The sequence below is a fragment of the Dermacentor albipictus genome, unplaced genomic scaffold (genome assembly GCF_038994185.2).
Source record: "Dermacentor albipictus isolate Rhodes 1998 colony unplaced genomic scaffold, USDA_Dalb.pri_finalv2 scaffold_13, whole genome shotgun sequence".
In the NCBI taxonomy this organism is placed as follows: Eukaryota; Metazoa; Arthropoda; class Arachnida; order Ixodida; family Ixodidae; genus Dermacentor; species Dermacentor albipictus.
In genome coordinates, this window is record NW_027225567.1 from 3,896,378 (window position 1) to 3,911,175 (window position 14,798).

Below are 14,798 nucleotides of genomic sequence, written 5' to 3' on the forward strand. Positions count from 1 at the left end.
TGTTTGTGACGTCAGAGGCTAAACCGTCACTGTTGCTGAAATTGTTTCTGAAATCGTCGCTATTTCGGAAAATCTGTAAAAGCTCCCTGTGCTGTCACGAAACATAATCAGCTTCGCTTCTTTGGCATTAGCGCCACGCGTACTGCGTGTTTAGCATGCATTCTGCTTGTTTTCATTATGGTAGGGTAGGATCTGATGTCATCGACTCATTGTGATGTCACATGAAGCAGCTACCAATTTTGGTTCCAGTGTCTCGTTTGTTAGTTATTTAAAATTATTGATGAATTTCTAAGCAAATTGAACCACCCTACCGGTGACAAGACTGCCAGTGCCATTTGAAAATGACAATATCCTAATACGGTTAAAAAAATGCCAACGTCGCCCTTTAAGGGCTGAGGTTATGTTGATGCCGAGAGAGTGGCAGGAAGTAACAGATTCTAAAATCGTGTTATTGAGAAAATAGCAGGCAAGGGTGGGTGTGTACTGTGTTAAATGCATTACTTTGGACTTATTAGGGTTCAATTTCATAAGCTTCATGTTACACCACGTAGATAAAGCATCAAGATCAGTTTGTAGGGCATTAATGTCGTTATCATTGGTAATCTTGCAGAAAATAATGCAGTCATCAGCAAATAAAAAAAATATATATATTTAAGGAAAGGCAATCCAGCAGGTCATTAATGTATGGAATAGGAGGGAACCTAGCTGACCCTTGTGGAACCCCAAAGTGGACAGGTTTAGTTGATGATCTGCGGTCATTGCATTCAACAAACTGAAGACGGTTATGCAGGAAATACTTGAGCCAGTTAAGAAGATGCTCATCTGTATTTAATTTGCTTAACTTAAAAAAACAAAAGTAGTTTGTGACAGATTTTATCGAATGCCTTTGAGTAATCAAGAAAAACACAATCACCCAAAGAAGTGCGGTCCGTAATTAGGTGTATTTTGTGGGTGAAAAAGAGTAGCTGGGTTTCAAAAGAGAATGATTTACGAAAGCCATGTTGTGAAGGGGAAAAGAATGAGATGGATTTGAAAAACAAGGCAAGTTGAGAAGACAGGATATGTTCAAGTGCTTTACAGAGAATGCTGCTTAAGGAGATGGGATGAAAATTGTGAGGCGAATTCTTATTACCGTACTTATGGAGTAGAATGACATTCCAGAGCTTCCATTAAGATGGGTTGGGATGGGTGTCAAGGCACTGCTGAGAAATTTGCGAGAGAATAATCCATAAATACAGAATGGTGTTCTTTAGAAAATTTGTGTTAATGAGGTCGGCACCAAGCCTAGTAGAAATCTTAAGAGATTCTATAACCTTAGCAACACCATATGGATCAATAATTATTTGATTCATATTGTAAAGGTAGGGAGTGATGGATTAGAAACTACAACGGAGTTATTTCAGGAAGTATCATTAAGGACAGAGGGGCGTTCGTCATCCAATATAGTAGTCCCAGTAGCATCAACGGTGTAATATTATAGTGACCGAAATGATTAACTCCATGCCAAAATTGTTTGGAATTGTTAATTAACATCGCAGGCAATGTTTCTTGTCGAATTTACTTCTAGCAAGCTTTAAGGCAGCCACATAGATGCCATTAGCAGCATTGTAAGCATTCCATTGTGCATCGGAAGAAAACTTGGCGGGACGGTATGCATGCTTTTTTCTATTGGCCAAGCGTCTTAAATGGACATTGTACCAAAGTAAATGCGTTTTTGTTACAGGGGAGGTTTTCGTGAACTTTAATTTTGAAAAGCTGCTAGTTATCAGCAGTCTGGTCATCAAAATCATTAAGAAAGAAGTCAAGGAAGTTCGATAACTTAGTATTAATTGCATCAAAATGTGCTTTTTTATAATCAAGGATAGTTTTCGTGCTAGCATGATTCTTTGAAATAGGAGTGTTAATAGTAAATTCTAGAAGTAGGTAATCACTTAATCCAGGCAAGTACAATATATCAGACATGAGTTCAGAACAAGACGTTTATGCTACGTTGAGCATGTTAGCCATTCCTTTTGCAATTCTGATAGGCTTAGAGACTAGCTGTGAAAGGGAAAACAATAAGCAGAAGTTCAAAATGTGTTGGATTCAGCAGAGGGGGGTTGAGGTGCAGGAGGTACTGAAGACCATTGTACGTCTGGTAAATTAAAATATCCCATAAGAAAAATATAAAGAAGCATTTGGGAATTGTATGCAAATAGTGCCAAGTAGATCATGCAAGTCACTAACAAAATTTGTTGAGAACGAAGGTGAGCAATAATACACACCAAAAATAAATTTACAATAGCCCAGTTCGACATGTGCCCAAGCGCATTCAAGTTGTGTATTCACAGGAATATGCTGCAACAATAAACTCTTTTTAATGGATAACAGTACACCACCATCCTGCCGGGATGTACGATCCCAGCGGTAAACTGTGAAATGCGAGACATAAAAAAAAAAAAAAAACTGATTGTGAATGTTGGAGAGCAAGCAGGTTTCAGTTATGGCAATAATATCAGCATTGCAAGAATCAAGAGCTGAATTAAAGGCAGCATACTTATTAAGAAGACCATGCACTTTACAAGTAAGAACAATCATGCATGAGGCAGCCATACATGGGAGCAATGACGAAACACCATGTCCCCTCGCACTTTCCTATGCAGAAGTGTAATGTGGTACACTATGTGTGCTTGCACTACCGCCAGCATGGCTTGGTTTGCCAGAAACACCTGTGGTGAGTGATGACTGTTCAACTTCCGTAATACTGTCAGTCGCCGCATCGTGCACAAAGCATTTGCTGCTTATGAACAGCTATCTATACTTTGGCTGGAAAGAGGGTGATCCTGGTTGGTTTTAGTGAAGTCAAGCAATTTCTTCCTTGTATGTTGAGTGGCAGGGAAAAAATTCTCAGATATAGTGATATTGTGTTTTTAGTTCGAACCGTAAAGAAAGCACGGTTTCTCTTGTTTTGAAGTCTTTGAGCTTTATAATGACTGGGTGACACTTAGACTCCAAAATAACAACCGCGCGATAGGCGCATTCAACTGCACTTAACGTCAAATCATTCCCAAGTGCAGAAATAAATGGCAGCAAGTGTATGTTCTCGGTTTGTAGTCAGGATTCCTGGCAATCAGAAATGCCATGAAGAATTGAGTTACTCCACCTCAAACTACCTTCGCAGTCATTTAATCAGGATTCTAGTACATCCTGCTGAAATTTCAGGAGCTTGGTAGTTTTATGGACGTTGGGCAAATTGGACTTCAGATGGTCGAGCAGTTTCATTCAGTTTTCAAGTGAATTGATGTGCCGACAAATATTCTGAAGTTTAGACTCTGTAGCTTCTTGGCTGTCAGACCTCCAGCTCTGACGTCAAGCTGGATGCCTGACTGACCTCGGGCAAGTTCTGAAGTCTGCTCTTTAATATCTTTGAGCATTTCAAATATTTCCACTAATGGCTCGGATCCGTTGGATCCATCAAAAGACGTGGTAGAGTTAGATAGAGCAGCCTTGGGAATGGGATTCGTTTTGACATCTTTTGACTGGAGCAATAAGAGGGCAACGTCTACACATTCACATAGGGTAGCAAGGAAAACATGTAATAATAATAATATTTGGGGTTTTACGTGCCAAAACCACTTTCTGATTATGAGGCACGCCGTAGTGGAGGACTCCGGAAATTTTGACCACCTGGGGTTCTTTAACGTGCACCTAAATCTAAGCACACGGGTGTTTTCGCATTTCGCCCCCATCGAAATGCGGCCGCCGTGGCCGGGATTCGATCCCGCGACCTCGTGCTCAGCAGCCCAACACCATAGCCACTGAGCAACCACGGCGGGTAGGAAAACATGTAGGCATGGGAGCAGTGCAAAATTGTTGTCAGATCTTTCAGTCTGAAAAGGGAACTGATTATGAACCTGTGGAGTGTAGGAGCGAAAATTATGAAGCATGCTGTTGGGATGGCTGCTCACATGTCCATGGAAGCAGGCATGAGGTGCAGGCTATATAAACGGCAGGCAAGAGCTGGTAGCACTTAGCTGTGATCTTCAGAGTAACGAGCAGATCACTGAGAAGCCGTGCGCCGATAAGAGCATTAGAGGATGCATTGTGGTCTTGAAATTTTTGTACCATAGTCAGTTGGCAAGCTGGAAGCATGTGGCAGTAGACAGCACACTACCAGGATGGCTGCTCACATGCCCACTCATGTACATGGTATATATCTGTGCATGTGCATGGTGAATCTGGAAAATAAATAGTAATGGAAAATTGCTTTGGGGCTGTGTTTAGGTAAGTTGAGCTGGGCCTGCCTAGTGACCATACTTAATTTTTGATGAAAATATATTTTCCTTACCGATGGCCTGGGAGAGCGAAACCAGTGCATGCTATCGATGTATTTTCAGCTTGCTCCCGCAAAAAAAAAAAAATTTTTTAAATGCCGTGGATATAGTTGTAAAAATAATTTACAAGAGGTTACGGGTGGGTAGTGTTAAACCAAAGGTAAGGCCGTGAAGAGTCAGTAGTGAGATTTTGAGCTAGAAAATTGTTAATATAGAATGCTAGGTTCCATTAATATAGTTTTATTTTTTTCTTGTCGTCTATGCAGGTTGAGGTTTTGAAGCTTTGCCTGCATGCTGCCATGTAACCTTTTCAAATTCATGCAAAATATTTTCGTAATTCTTAGCAGGAATATGTAGCAGGAAAAGTGCTCAAGTTTGGGCGTGCTACTGAAAATGCATCATTAACTGCATCGTAACTGCATCAGCATTAACTGCTTAAAATTAAGCGTGTGCGAATACTCAAATACTTGATTTCGAATTGCGAATGTTTGAATAAATCAATTCGCGAATTGAATATCTAATATTTCATGTCTCAAATGTTCGATTTTTTTAATGTCGGTTCTTTTGGTGAAATGACCTGGCTGTGGTTGGTGCCTTGATGCACAATGTGTTCCAATGGCATGCAATCTCTATTGGTATGAGATTCATCCAGGTCGACGATACCAATTGAAATGATTAACGCGACTTGGACAGAGGGAACTACAACAGCAGCGTGTATGAAAAGCACAAGAGCATGTGCGAAGATCGGTCTGATTAGCCACCAGAAGGCACACTGATTGCATTGGATACATGAGTTCATTGTTCACGCATGCAGATTCGCACAGTTGAGAGCTCTCTACCGACATGCGAGCACACAGACAAACTTGGCAAATGGCTGCCATCTTTGCAAAATATTGTACAGTGGCCACTTTTTCTCAACGCCGTTCGTAAGCACACAACAGTCTCTTTTCATAGCTTCGAGCAACCTGTCACAAGACTAGCTTTGGATTTACATAACACGCTTGAAAATATGTGACAGTGTGCTGACCCCCAGCTGCAGACGCATTTACACAGATGGCAGATGGCTGTGGACGAAAAAAAAAGAAGGGAGGGGGGGATCTCGTGCGAACTTGTTGTGGGCCTCGCAGACTGATTCCGGAACTCTTTACCATCAGTGCCGACCGCATGCGGTGCCGATGACCACATGGAGCGGTGCTGTGTGAAGTGATATAGTATGCGCATTCCTTGCTTTTGTCTGTCGTGCAGATTGGCCTTATAATGAACTGACGATAACCCACAACATCCACCAGCCATAAAGATGAAAAAAATTCTCCTGTTTTCTGGAAGAAAAGTGGAAAGCAATACTTTCTAATCAATCGCAGATTGCCATTAGGCATAGCATGGCCAACTATTAAACTGAAAACGCCATTGGTACTATTTAGGACATTTCTGTTATTTCTTCTGGTTCAGAGGGGAAAAAAAACAAAAAACACTGAATTCTGTTTAACAAACATTCCATCGATAGAAAATATATTCCACACCTTCGTATATGAACTGAATTGTTATCACTGCTGACATACTAATTTGGTATGAATATGCTCCACGCTTTAATAAGAGTGGAGCATAATATGCATCTCGATTCATAGGTACTTAAGTTACCAATAGCTAGCAAGGTTCTTGTAATGTTATTAATCTCCTAAGCATGTACAGCACTGTCTTTTCTTTGGACAAAATTTGGAAGCATAGATGTTCACGTTAGATTTTGTGATATTGGATTCGATATCCAGCTTTTTTTTCTTGATTCAATTCATTATTCAATTTGAAATCTACTATTCAGTATCCGCACACCCATACTTACAATGTATCAAAAGCGTGTGAAAAGTGCTGCATGACACTTTTTTATGCTTTGCAGGCTTTCTTTAATGCTTGGAAAAAAGTTTTATGTAGCACATATTGAGCAACAGAAAGATGGATTGGGAATTTTTCATGATGGCCTACAATGCCAGGCAGGAGCTGGTAATTGCAGGAGCTCGTGAATTTTCTTGACATTCTTGCTCTGATTATAATAGTTGAGAAGTAAATTGATAATTAATTATGTGATTAAGCAAAATACAATGAATAGTCTAACTTGCTCCGAGTGATGGCAAACATTACCTTGGTTCTGCACAGCTACGTGGCACTCGCATATTTTAATATTGTTACGGTTAAAGTTAAACAGGCTTTATTTAAGGACCGAGATTGATGGCGAAGCAAAGATGGCGTCCCGAGGCTGCACACGCATGCACACGCTAACGTCTTCTTCTTCTTCTCCTCGCCCGGCTCATGCCGTAGCAATCCCCGGTTGCCAGACGAAGCCCGCTGGGCAAGTCCAAATCACTCGGAAAGCGTAGGGTGAAACCGCTTAAGACGGGCAACATGTACTAACTGGGTCCGGCTAGACCGACGACCAGCCGACGTCAAGCGTGCCACCACGTACGTCAAGTCACTCAAGCGATCTACAATGACGAATGGGCCCGTGTACTGGGGTAAAAACTTTTCGCATAAGCCACGTTTACGTTGCGGAGTCCACAACCACACAAAGTCTCCTTTGGCGTACGATACAAACTGATGTCGGCTGTCATAGCGCTCTTTCGATCGGTCTTGCGATGCCACAGTGCGAAGACGAGCGATACGCCTGGCTTCTTCGGCAAGACAAAGCGTCTTGGCAACAGAGTACTCGCTGTGAAAGTCAAACGGTAGTATAGTGTCAATGCAGCTTAGCGGTGAACGTGCGTAAAGGAGATAAAAAGGACTGTAATCGGTCGTCTCATGCTTTGCAGTATTATAAGCATAGGTGATGAAGGGGAGTACGTCATCCCAGTCCTTGTGATCGGAAGATACGTACATGGCCAGCATGTTAGTTAGAGTTCTGTTCGTACGTTCCACGAGCCCATTTGTCTGAGGGTGATAAGGCGTTGAATGACGGAACTGCGAACTGCAGAGACGAAGCAGTTCTTCTACGGCGTCCGCAACGAACTGACGACCGCGATCGCTAATGATGACACGGGGGGGACCATGTCGAAGAATAATGAATCGAAGCAAAAACGTCGCAACGGACGCAGCTGTTGAAGATGGTACGGCCGCCGTTTCCGCGTAACGGGTCAGATGGTCGACACATACGATCACCCATCGGTTGTCGTTAGATGATCGGGGAAATGGGCCCAGAAGATCGATACCCACTTGTTCAAATGGCAGGCAAGGTGGCGGCAGAGGTTGGAGAAGACCTGGCGGAGCGGTCGTAGGGCGCTTGTAGCGTTGACATTGTTCGCAACTGGCGACGTAGTGCTTGACTGTGGCCCGCATTTTGGGCCAGTAAAAACGCTCCTGTGTCCGGTTCAAAGTTCTTACGAATCCTAGATGACCAGAGGTTACATCGTTGTGCATGGCTCTCAGTATGTCCGTTGGCAGACTTTGCGGCACCACCAGAAGGAAGCGTGCGCCTTTAACAGCATAATTGGTCTTGTAAAGCAGGCCGTCACGGACACAAAATCGACCGGTGGCTCCAGGACGCGATGCGGCTACAAATAGCGGTTCCAAACTAATATCATTTTCCTGCTCTGCTTTGAAAGTCATCGAATCTGGGAATGTAGAAGAAATGGGAGCAAAACAGTCATCAAAATTGTCTTCGTCACACTCCGTCGTCGTCAGAGGAAGGCGGGAGAGACAGTCCGCATCTGCGTGGCGACGCCCGGACTTGTAGGAAATAACGAAGTCGTACTCCTGCAGTCGAAGAGCCCAACGTGCCAGTCGTCCACTCGGGTCACGGAGATTCACCAACCAGCACAACGCGTGGTGGTCAGTAATGACAGTGAACGGGCGTCCATAGATATAGGGTCGAAATTTGTGGACAGCGAAAACAGCTGCCAAGCATTCTTGCTCAGTCACAGTGTAATTGCGTTCCGCCTTAGTCAAAGAGCGACTAGCATAAGCCACAACGTGTTCAGCTCCTTGATGACGTTGCACAAGTACGGCACCGATGCCGATGCCACTGGCATCGGCGTGCACTTCCGTAGGTGCGGATGCATCGAAGTGACGCAATATGGGCCCTGACGTTAGCAGAAATTTTAGCTGGCGGAACGCGTCGTCGCAAGCCGATGTCCAGTTGAAAGGGACGGCTTTTTGGAGAAGACATGTTAGGGGGTACACCACGTCGGCGAATCTTGGGACGAAGCGACGAAAATACGAGCACAGGCCCAAGAAACTTCTCAACTCCCGCACTGACTTCGGTGCTTCGAAGGAGCTGACTGCCTCAATCTTCCGTGGATCTGGCCTCACACCGTTTTTGTCGACCAGATGCCCAAGTACCAACGTCTCGGTTTCCCCGAAACGACATTTCTTGGAATTTAGGATCAAGCCGGCTTGTTTGACACAATCCAGAACAAGACTGAGACGGCTGTTATGCTCACTCAATGTGCTGCCAAAAATCACCACATCGTCGAGGTAGCACAAACAAATTTCCCATTTAAGTCCTCGGAGGATAGTATCCATGAATCGTTCGAATGTTGCTGGCGCGTTACAAAGGCCGAACGGCATAACGTTAAATTCATAAAGACCGTCTGGTGTCACGAAGGCCGTTTTCTCCTTATCGTCTGGGTGCATGGGTATCTGCCAATACCCTGATCGCAAATCCAGTGATGAAAAGTAGGCAGCGGAATGTAAACAATCGATGACATCATCAATTCTAGGAAGTGGATACACATCCTTTTTGGTGACCGCATTCAGTTTCCTGTAATCGACGCAAAACCGCCACGATCCATCCTTCTTCTTTACTAAGATCACTGGTGCTGCCCACGGACTAGAAGACTCTTGAACGACATTATTCCGCAGCATGTCTTTCACCTGTTCAGCAATAACTGTCCTCTCGGTTGAAGAAACGCGGTAAGGCTTTTGCCGAATGGGGTGCGCAGATCCGGTGTCAATTCTGTGGCGAGCACGAGAACGCGGGAGTGAAGCCTGCTTGTCGCCTTGTGTGAAATCGAACACAGAAAGATGTGCCCACAATACTTGTGCGAGAGCGCGGCGCTCATGTGAGGGCAGTGCCTTGTTGATCATTCGTAGGATATGCTCTTCAGAAATGTTTCGTTGGGGATCGCTAGTATGAGACTGCTCCTCCTCGCTTAGAACTGTAATGGAGCTATAAGTAATCTTGTCAAATTCAGCAAGCTTCATATCACGCGGGAGAACGGCAGGGACGCAAGAACAATTGAAAGCCCACAAATTTGAGACGCCATTCACTACTCTCACGACAGAGCGTGGCACGAGTACATCTTTCTTTGCGCAGCTCGACGTAAGTGGCTGGACTTGCGCGTCAAACGATGAAAGGTCGGCAGCAGTGAAGTTGACAGGGACACGTGACAGCGACCAAGGCGGTACCAGCAAATTCTTCGAAACAACACAATAGTTTTTCACTGGTAAGGATGTGTCGGCAAGGGTGGCGAGAAGTGCGCTATTCAAAGTAATTTCGCCTGTGCCACAGTTAACAGATGCACCACAATCCTGAAGAAAGTCAATCCCGAGAATTACGTCATGAGTGCACCGCGGTAATACGAGAAATTCTGTTTTAAGGTCTTCTCCTCCGAACAAAACACTTGCAACACAGATACCAAGGGGAACTAGGCACTCTCCACTGACACCACGAAACGTCACATCACCATTCCACGGGAACATAACTTTCCGACCCAGCCTCTCCTTGAAAGTCACACTCATGACGGAAACGGTAGCACCAGTATCCACTAATGCTGTTGCAGGTATACTATCAATTAACACACGCACTTTGTTCTTCACCATCATAATAGGCAGAGGAGTATTTCGCAGAGACGCAGACGGTCCGGCGACCTTACCTCCATCGGTCGCGCCGGCTAGTTTCCCGACGGCGGAGGTGACGCAGCACGTCGCCGTGGTGACGGTGAACGGCGTGGGCGACTGGTTGGGGGCGTCAGGCTGCGGTCCGAAGCTGGCGAGCCACTCCTTCTACTATATTGGCGGAAGGTATTCCGGGGTGGCGCGCCTGTGGTGTTTGCACCATCAGGGTCTGTCGGCCAACGGTCGTCATAACTGTCACGTTCAAAATTAGGCCAAGTTGGTGGTGGGCCATATCTTGTCTGTCGGCGCCGGCGACAAAAACGAGCAATGTGCCCTGAGGCGCCACAGCTGTAACACACAGGCGATGCGCGACCGCCGTTGTAAGCCTCGGGGTCAACCCTGGGACGCTGCGAATAATAAATGCGATCTTCCGAATTCCGATTCGTGGTGGTAGCTCGACGAGTTCGTTGATCGTGCGTCACGTCGTCGGGAAAGGTACGCCGGTGCTGTCGCAGCTGATCGACTCGACACTCTGCAACGCCTGGCATGGCAGACAATGCGGACACAGCAGATGCATGTTCTTGAGGTTGGTTGGGAGCCCACCCAAGCTGTTCGACATCCGCCCCTTTGTTGTGTCTTTCAAGTTCTTCGCGAACAATTTGCCTTATCGTTGCCGCAAGGTCAAATTGAAAACTGTAGTCATTGTCTTCAACGCTTGCCACCGTTGCGACATTTGCTAACCTGCCGAACTTGGGCGTGATACGGCGCAGCTTCAAGGCCTCAAATGTGCGGCAATGCTTGATGAGGTCGGCGACCGAGGCGAGACTCTCCTTGCCGATTAAATAATTGTACACATCCTCGGCTATGCCTTTGAGAAGGTGTCCAACCTTGTCCTCTTCGGACATTCGAGGATTGACCGTTCTGCAAAGCTTCAGGATTGCTTCAATGTACGTGGTACAGGTCTCACCTGGGACTTGAGCGCGCTGCAGCAATGTCTGCTCCGCCCGCTTCCTCTTCGTGGTGGAATCGCCGAAGCATTCGGTAAGGTGAGTCACGAAGCTGTCCCACGTTGTGCAGATATCTTCATGGTTCTCGAACCACACTAGCGCAGTGTCTGTGAGGAACAGAACCACATTGTCGAGCTGAGCCGTGGAATTCCAGCCGTTGTACTTGCTCACACGCTTGTAGTGGGTGAGCCATTCCTCCACGTCCTCGCCGAATTTTCCTGAGAAAGGGCGGGGCTCCATCTGATGCATCCAGGCGCCGGTTGTTCGCACTGGAGCTGCCAGAGAAGGTTGTTGGTCACCGCTGTGGGACATCGGGATCTCAAGTGGTGTTGGGGGCAGTCGAGCGAGGCGTCGGCTCCGGCGTGGTACTTGCTGCAGCAGCTCCGTCGTCTTGGTCGAAGTACCCAGCACCTCCACCACAAAACTGTTACGGTTAAAGTTAAACAGGCTTTATTTAAGGACCGAGATGGATGGCGAAGCAAAGATGGCGTCCCGAGGCTGCACACGCATGCACACGCTAACGTCTTCTTCTTCTTCTCCTCGCCCGGCTCATGCCGTAGCAATATTTTAACATAAGTTACATGGGACACTCTGTATATACAAAAAAAAAGAATATTGTGAGACTATTAAAAGAATGTAAAAGAAAGGCCTTGCCTGTGCCACCGAAGTATAACAGGCTCACTTTGTATACACATATATTATTTGGGGGCTAGAAGAAAAACATAAATGAAAAGTGCCGCGGCCTGTACCAGCTCTGTACATGCAGTAAAACTTTCAAGATAAGTGAATTCACGAAACTATAAGCCCCTGGCCGTGCATAGACTGCATGATAGTCTTTCGAAATAAGTGCCAGTAGCCGCTAAGTCCTTCACAAAAGCTTAATATATCAGGAGCAGCATTTTCGTTAGATCACTTTTGTGATATTGTTACGGGGTTAAAAACAGTCAGATGTATATTTACAGAATGTAGCAGAGGATTCAGTAGATTCAGTGCACGTCTGGACATGCGAAGCAAGGTCTTTTGGGGCGGTGCGCTGACGTCTAACAGGCTTGCCAAACAAATCTTTTGAGCTTCTGTTTACAAATGTCCCAGCTGACAAGATGGTGGACAGCGTGCGAAGTCCAGAGTGTCGTCTTCTTCCGACCAGGATTAAAACATCTTCTTCGTCAGCGTGTCACAATATATTGCACAACTTGGCACCCAACATGTCAGGTGTCTACGAACAAGAGTGATCCTTGCGCAGAGCCAAGCGAACACTGTTGCACGTAAGCACTGATGTGTCCAAAGCGTAGTCGCGTGACATATTGGGAAACTCGCTTCAACATTCTTTTATGCTGCCTTTAAGGTTCACTTTTGCAATGAATATGTTGATATTTAGCTCATAAATGCTTCAGATATTGCCTACATTATTTTTCACAAAGGATTCAGCATTAAATAATTTGGCAAGTCTTTTTCAGATTTCAGAATAATAATGTGGCACGGAAGGGGTTAAAAAGAAAGAAATTGGTACATTGCAAATGCTCTGAGAAAAATTAGGCATATATGAAACAGTAATTGAAAACTGAATATATCGTAGGAATTCTGTGTGATAGGAAATAGCTTAGAAACATTAAGAACTAAAACTTTAAATCAGTGGGGAGTTGCAAAACAAAGCAGACACAAAACCAACAGAAAGGCTTCAATTAGTAGTTAGTGGCAAAAAAAAAAAATTACACTTGCTCCTTAATACACTAAACATAATTCAAATTCGTAGTCATTCAATTGTAAATTCAAGTGCAGTAGTTTGCAGCAAAACACTCTCTCTGCACTGGGCACAAAAGAGTTTGGTAATATTAGCACAAGACTTGCCCGTGAGACCAGAAAAAGATGTTACTGCATGGTGTTTGTTGCTGTCCTTCCGTTTAGAAAGTTTGGCTTTGACTGTCACAGTTTATCTGCATGTTGTGCCTGTGATTGAAGCTGCATTTCTCTCTACAGAAATTGCATAGGGCTATAAAGAAGTTTCGTGAAGAAGAGGTGGACCTGAGCTGTGATGACATCAACTCTGCCTACATTCAGGAAGATAGATTCAAGAAGAAAGCTGTTGCCGTTTGGCGAAAGATATGTGAATTAGAACACAGGCGTGCCATCACAGGCTGTGAGCGTGAAAAGAAGTTCCACTACAAAGGTGGGCTGCATTTATGGCTATGTAAGGATGTTAAATACAGGTGAATTCCTTAGTGTGCTTGGTGTTGTTCGGTGAAGTGTGTGCCGGAGCACTCATTACGTCCACCACAAGAGGCCGTACAGATATTGAGACGTTCTCTGGCTGAGTTTAATTGATGTGGTGAAGCATCAGCCATTTTTTCTCTATCTTTTTTTGTATTGTAGAAAACAGTGAAGGTGGGCTTAAAGTTTGCAAGCTTACAGTGAAATCAGTTTATTGTTGTTGCTAATAGGCTCCAAAGCACTGCTGGACTTGATGTGTATTGCAGATTTGCGTTTTCAGAAAGTAATTTCTTAAAAATGTTCTACCTTTTGAATCGGATAGAGTACTGGCAAAATGCATGCATAGAATGACATCCAGGTTTGCAGCACCCTTAAGCCCCTCACCAGGACCTGCAACAAATTTTGGGTATACACCAAAAGTTGCAAGCACCATCCAAATAGTGTTCTACCAAAAATCTTTTTAAAAATAGCATTTTGCCCATAATGTGAAGCAGTGATGTTATGGCTGGTGCAGTATTACTGTATTTACTTGCATAACGCTTGTGGTTCCTATATTTGCCATAATATATTAGAATTTTCTTTCTTGAGTCATCATTGTACCTTCGAAAATAGCTGCAGCTACTCTTTGGAGAAGGGCGTACAGGCTTTTGTTGAAATTTTCAGCATTGTGGCATACACTGGTGTAATGCTTTGCAGACACCGTTGTCGCCGTATTGTTTATGTACTGTATTTCTCTGTTTGCAATGTCCAAAGCTAGGGAGAGGCCCTGTAGAGGCCAACTGCAGTGCAATTTTGCAGAACTTCAAAATGTATTGCTTCTAATAGGGCAGTTGCATAGAAGGCCTAATAAAAAATTTTATGTTTAGGAGGAAGCATTAGCTCGGGCCCAACTCTGATGCCGCCTATCCGAATACATGTAAAATGCAGAAACACTTTCCTGAGATAACTACTTAGGCAATTTTAACGAACTTTGTTGCATTTTTAAAGGGAAAGTTAAATTCCAGTGACTGTTGGAAGTGTAATTTCGATTTAGGGCCTGAATTTTTTCAGTGGAATTTTCAAAAATTGGTAAGTTTGAAAAAAATATCAAAGCACGAAGTTTACAAATGCATAGCTCTGCACCTAGAACAGGTATCACAACTCTAAACTCCACCTGTTAGAGCATCCAAAGTGGACAAATTTGATATGTCTATTTATATCTTACCTGAATGTGTTACATTGTTTATAAGGGTATTGCAAAAGTTCTACTCACAAATGAGTGGTCTATTTGGAAGCCCTGTATAGTATATAAATTTTGTCTGCTTCAAATGTACTATTAGGGGCGATTTACACAATGGTGATATCATTTTTCATTGCTGCGTTACAAAGTTGTAAACTAGATAATTTTGTTTTCTGAAAATTTGTGACTCCTTTCAACCTTCATTAAAAAATTGATGACCTATATCAGAAT

At 44.2% G+C, this 14,798-nt stretch overlaps 1 protein-coding gene across 8 annotated transcripts in view; it reads left to right on the forward strand.

Annotated features, from left to right (window-relative positions):
* LOC135912998 (death domain-associated protein 6-like) overlaps nt 1-14,798 on the forward strand; it is a 149,753-nt gene that overhangs the window by 86,007 nt on the left and 48,948 nt on the right. For all 8 annotated transcript variants that reach the window (XM_065445614.2, XM_065445616.2, XM_065445615.2 and 5 more), the window contains one exon: nt 13,118-13,307. In XM_065445614.2, the coding sequence (XP_065301686.1) occupies nt 13,118-13,307 (190 nt within the window). The remainder of the gene's footprint in view (nt 1-13,117; nt 13,308-14,798) is intronic.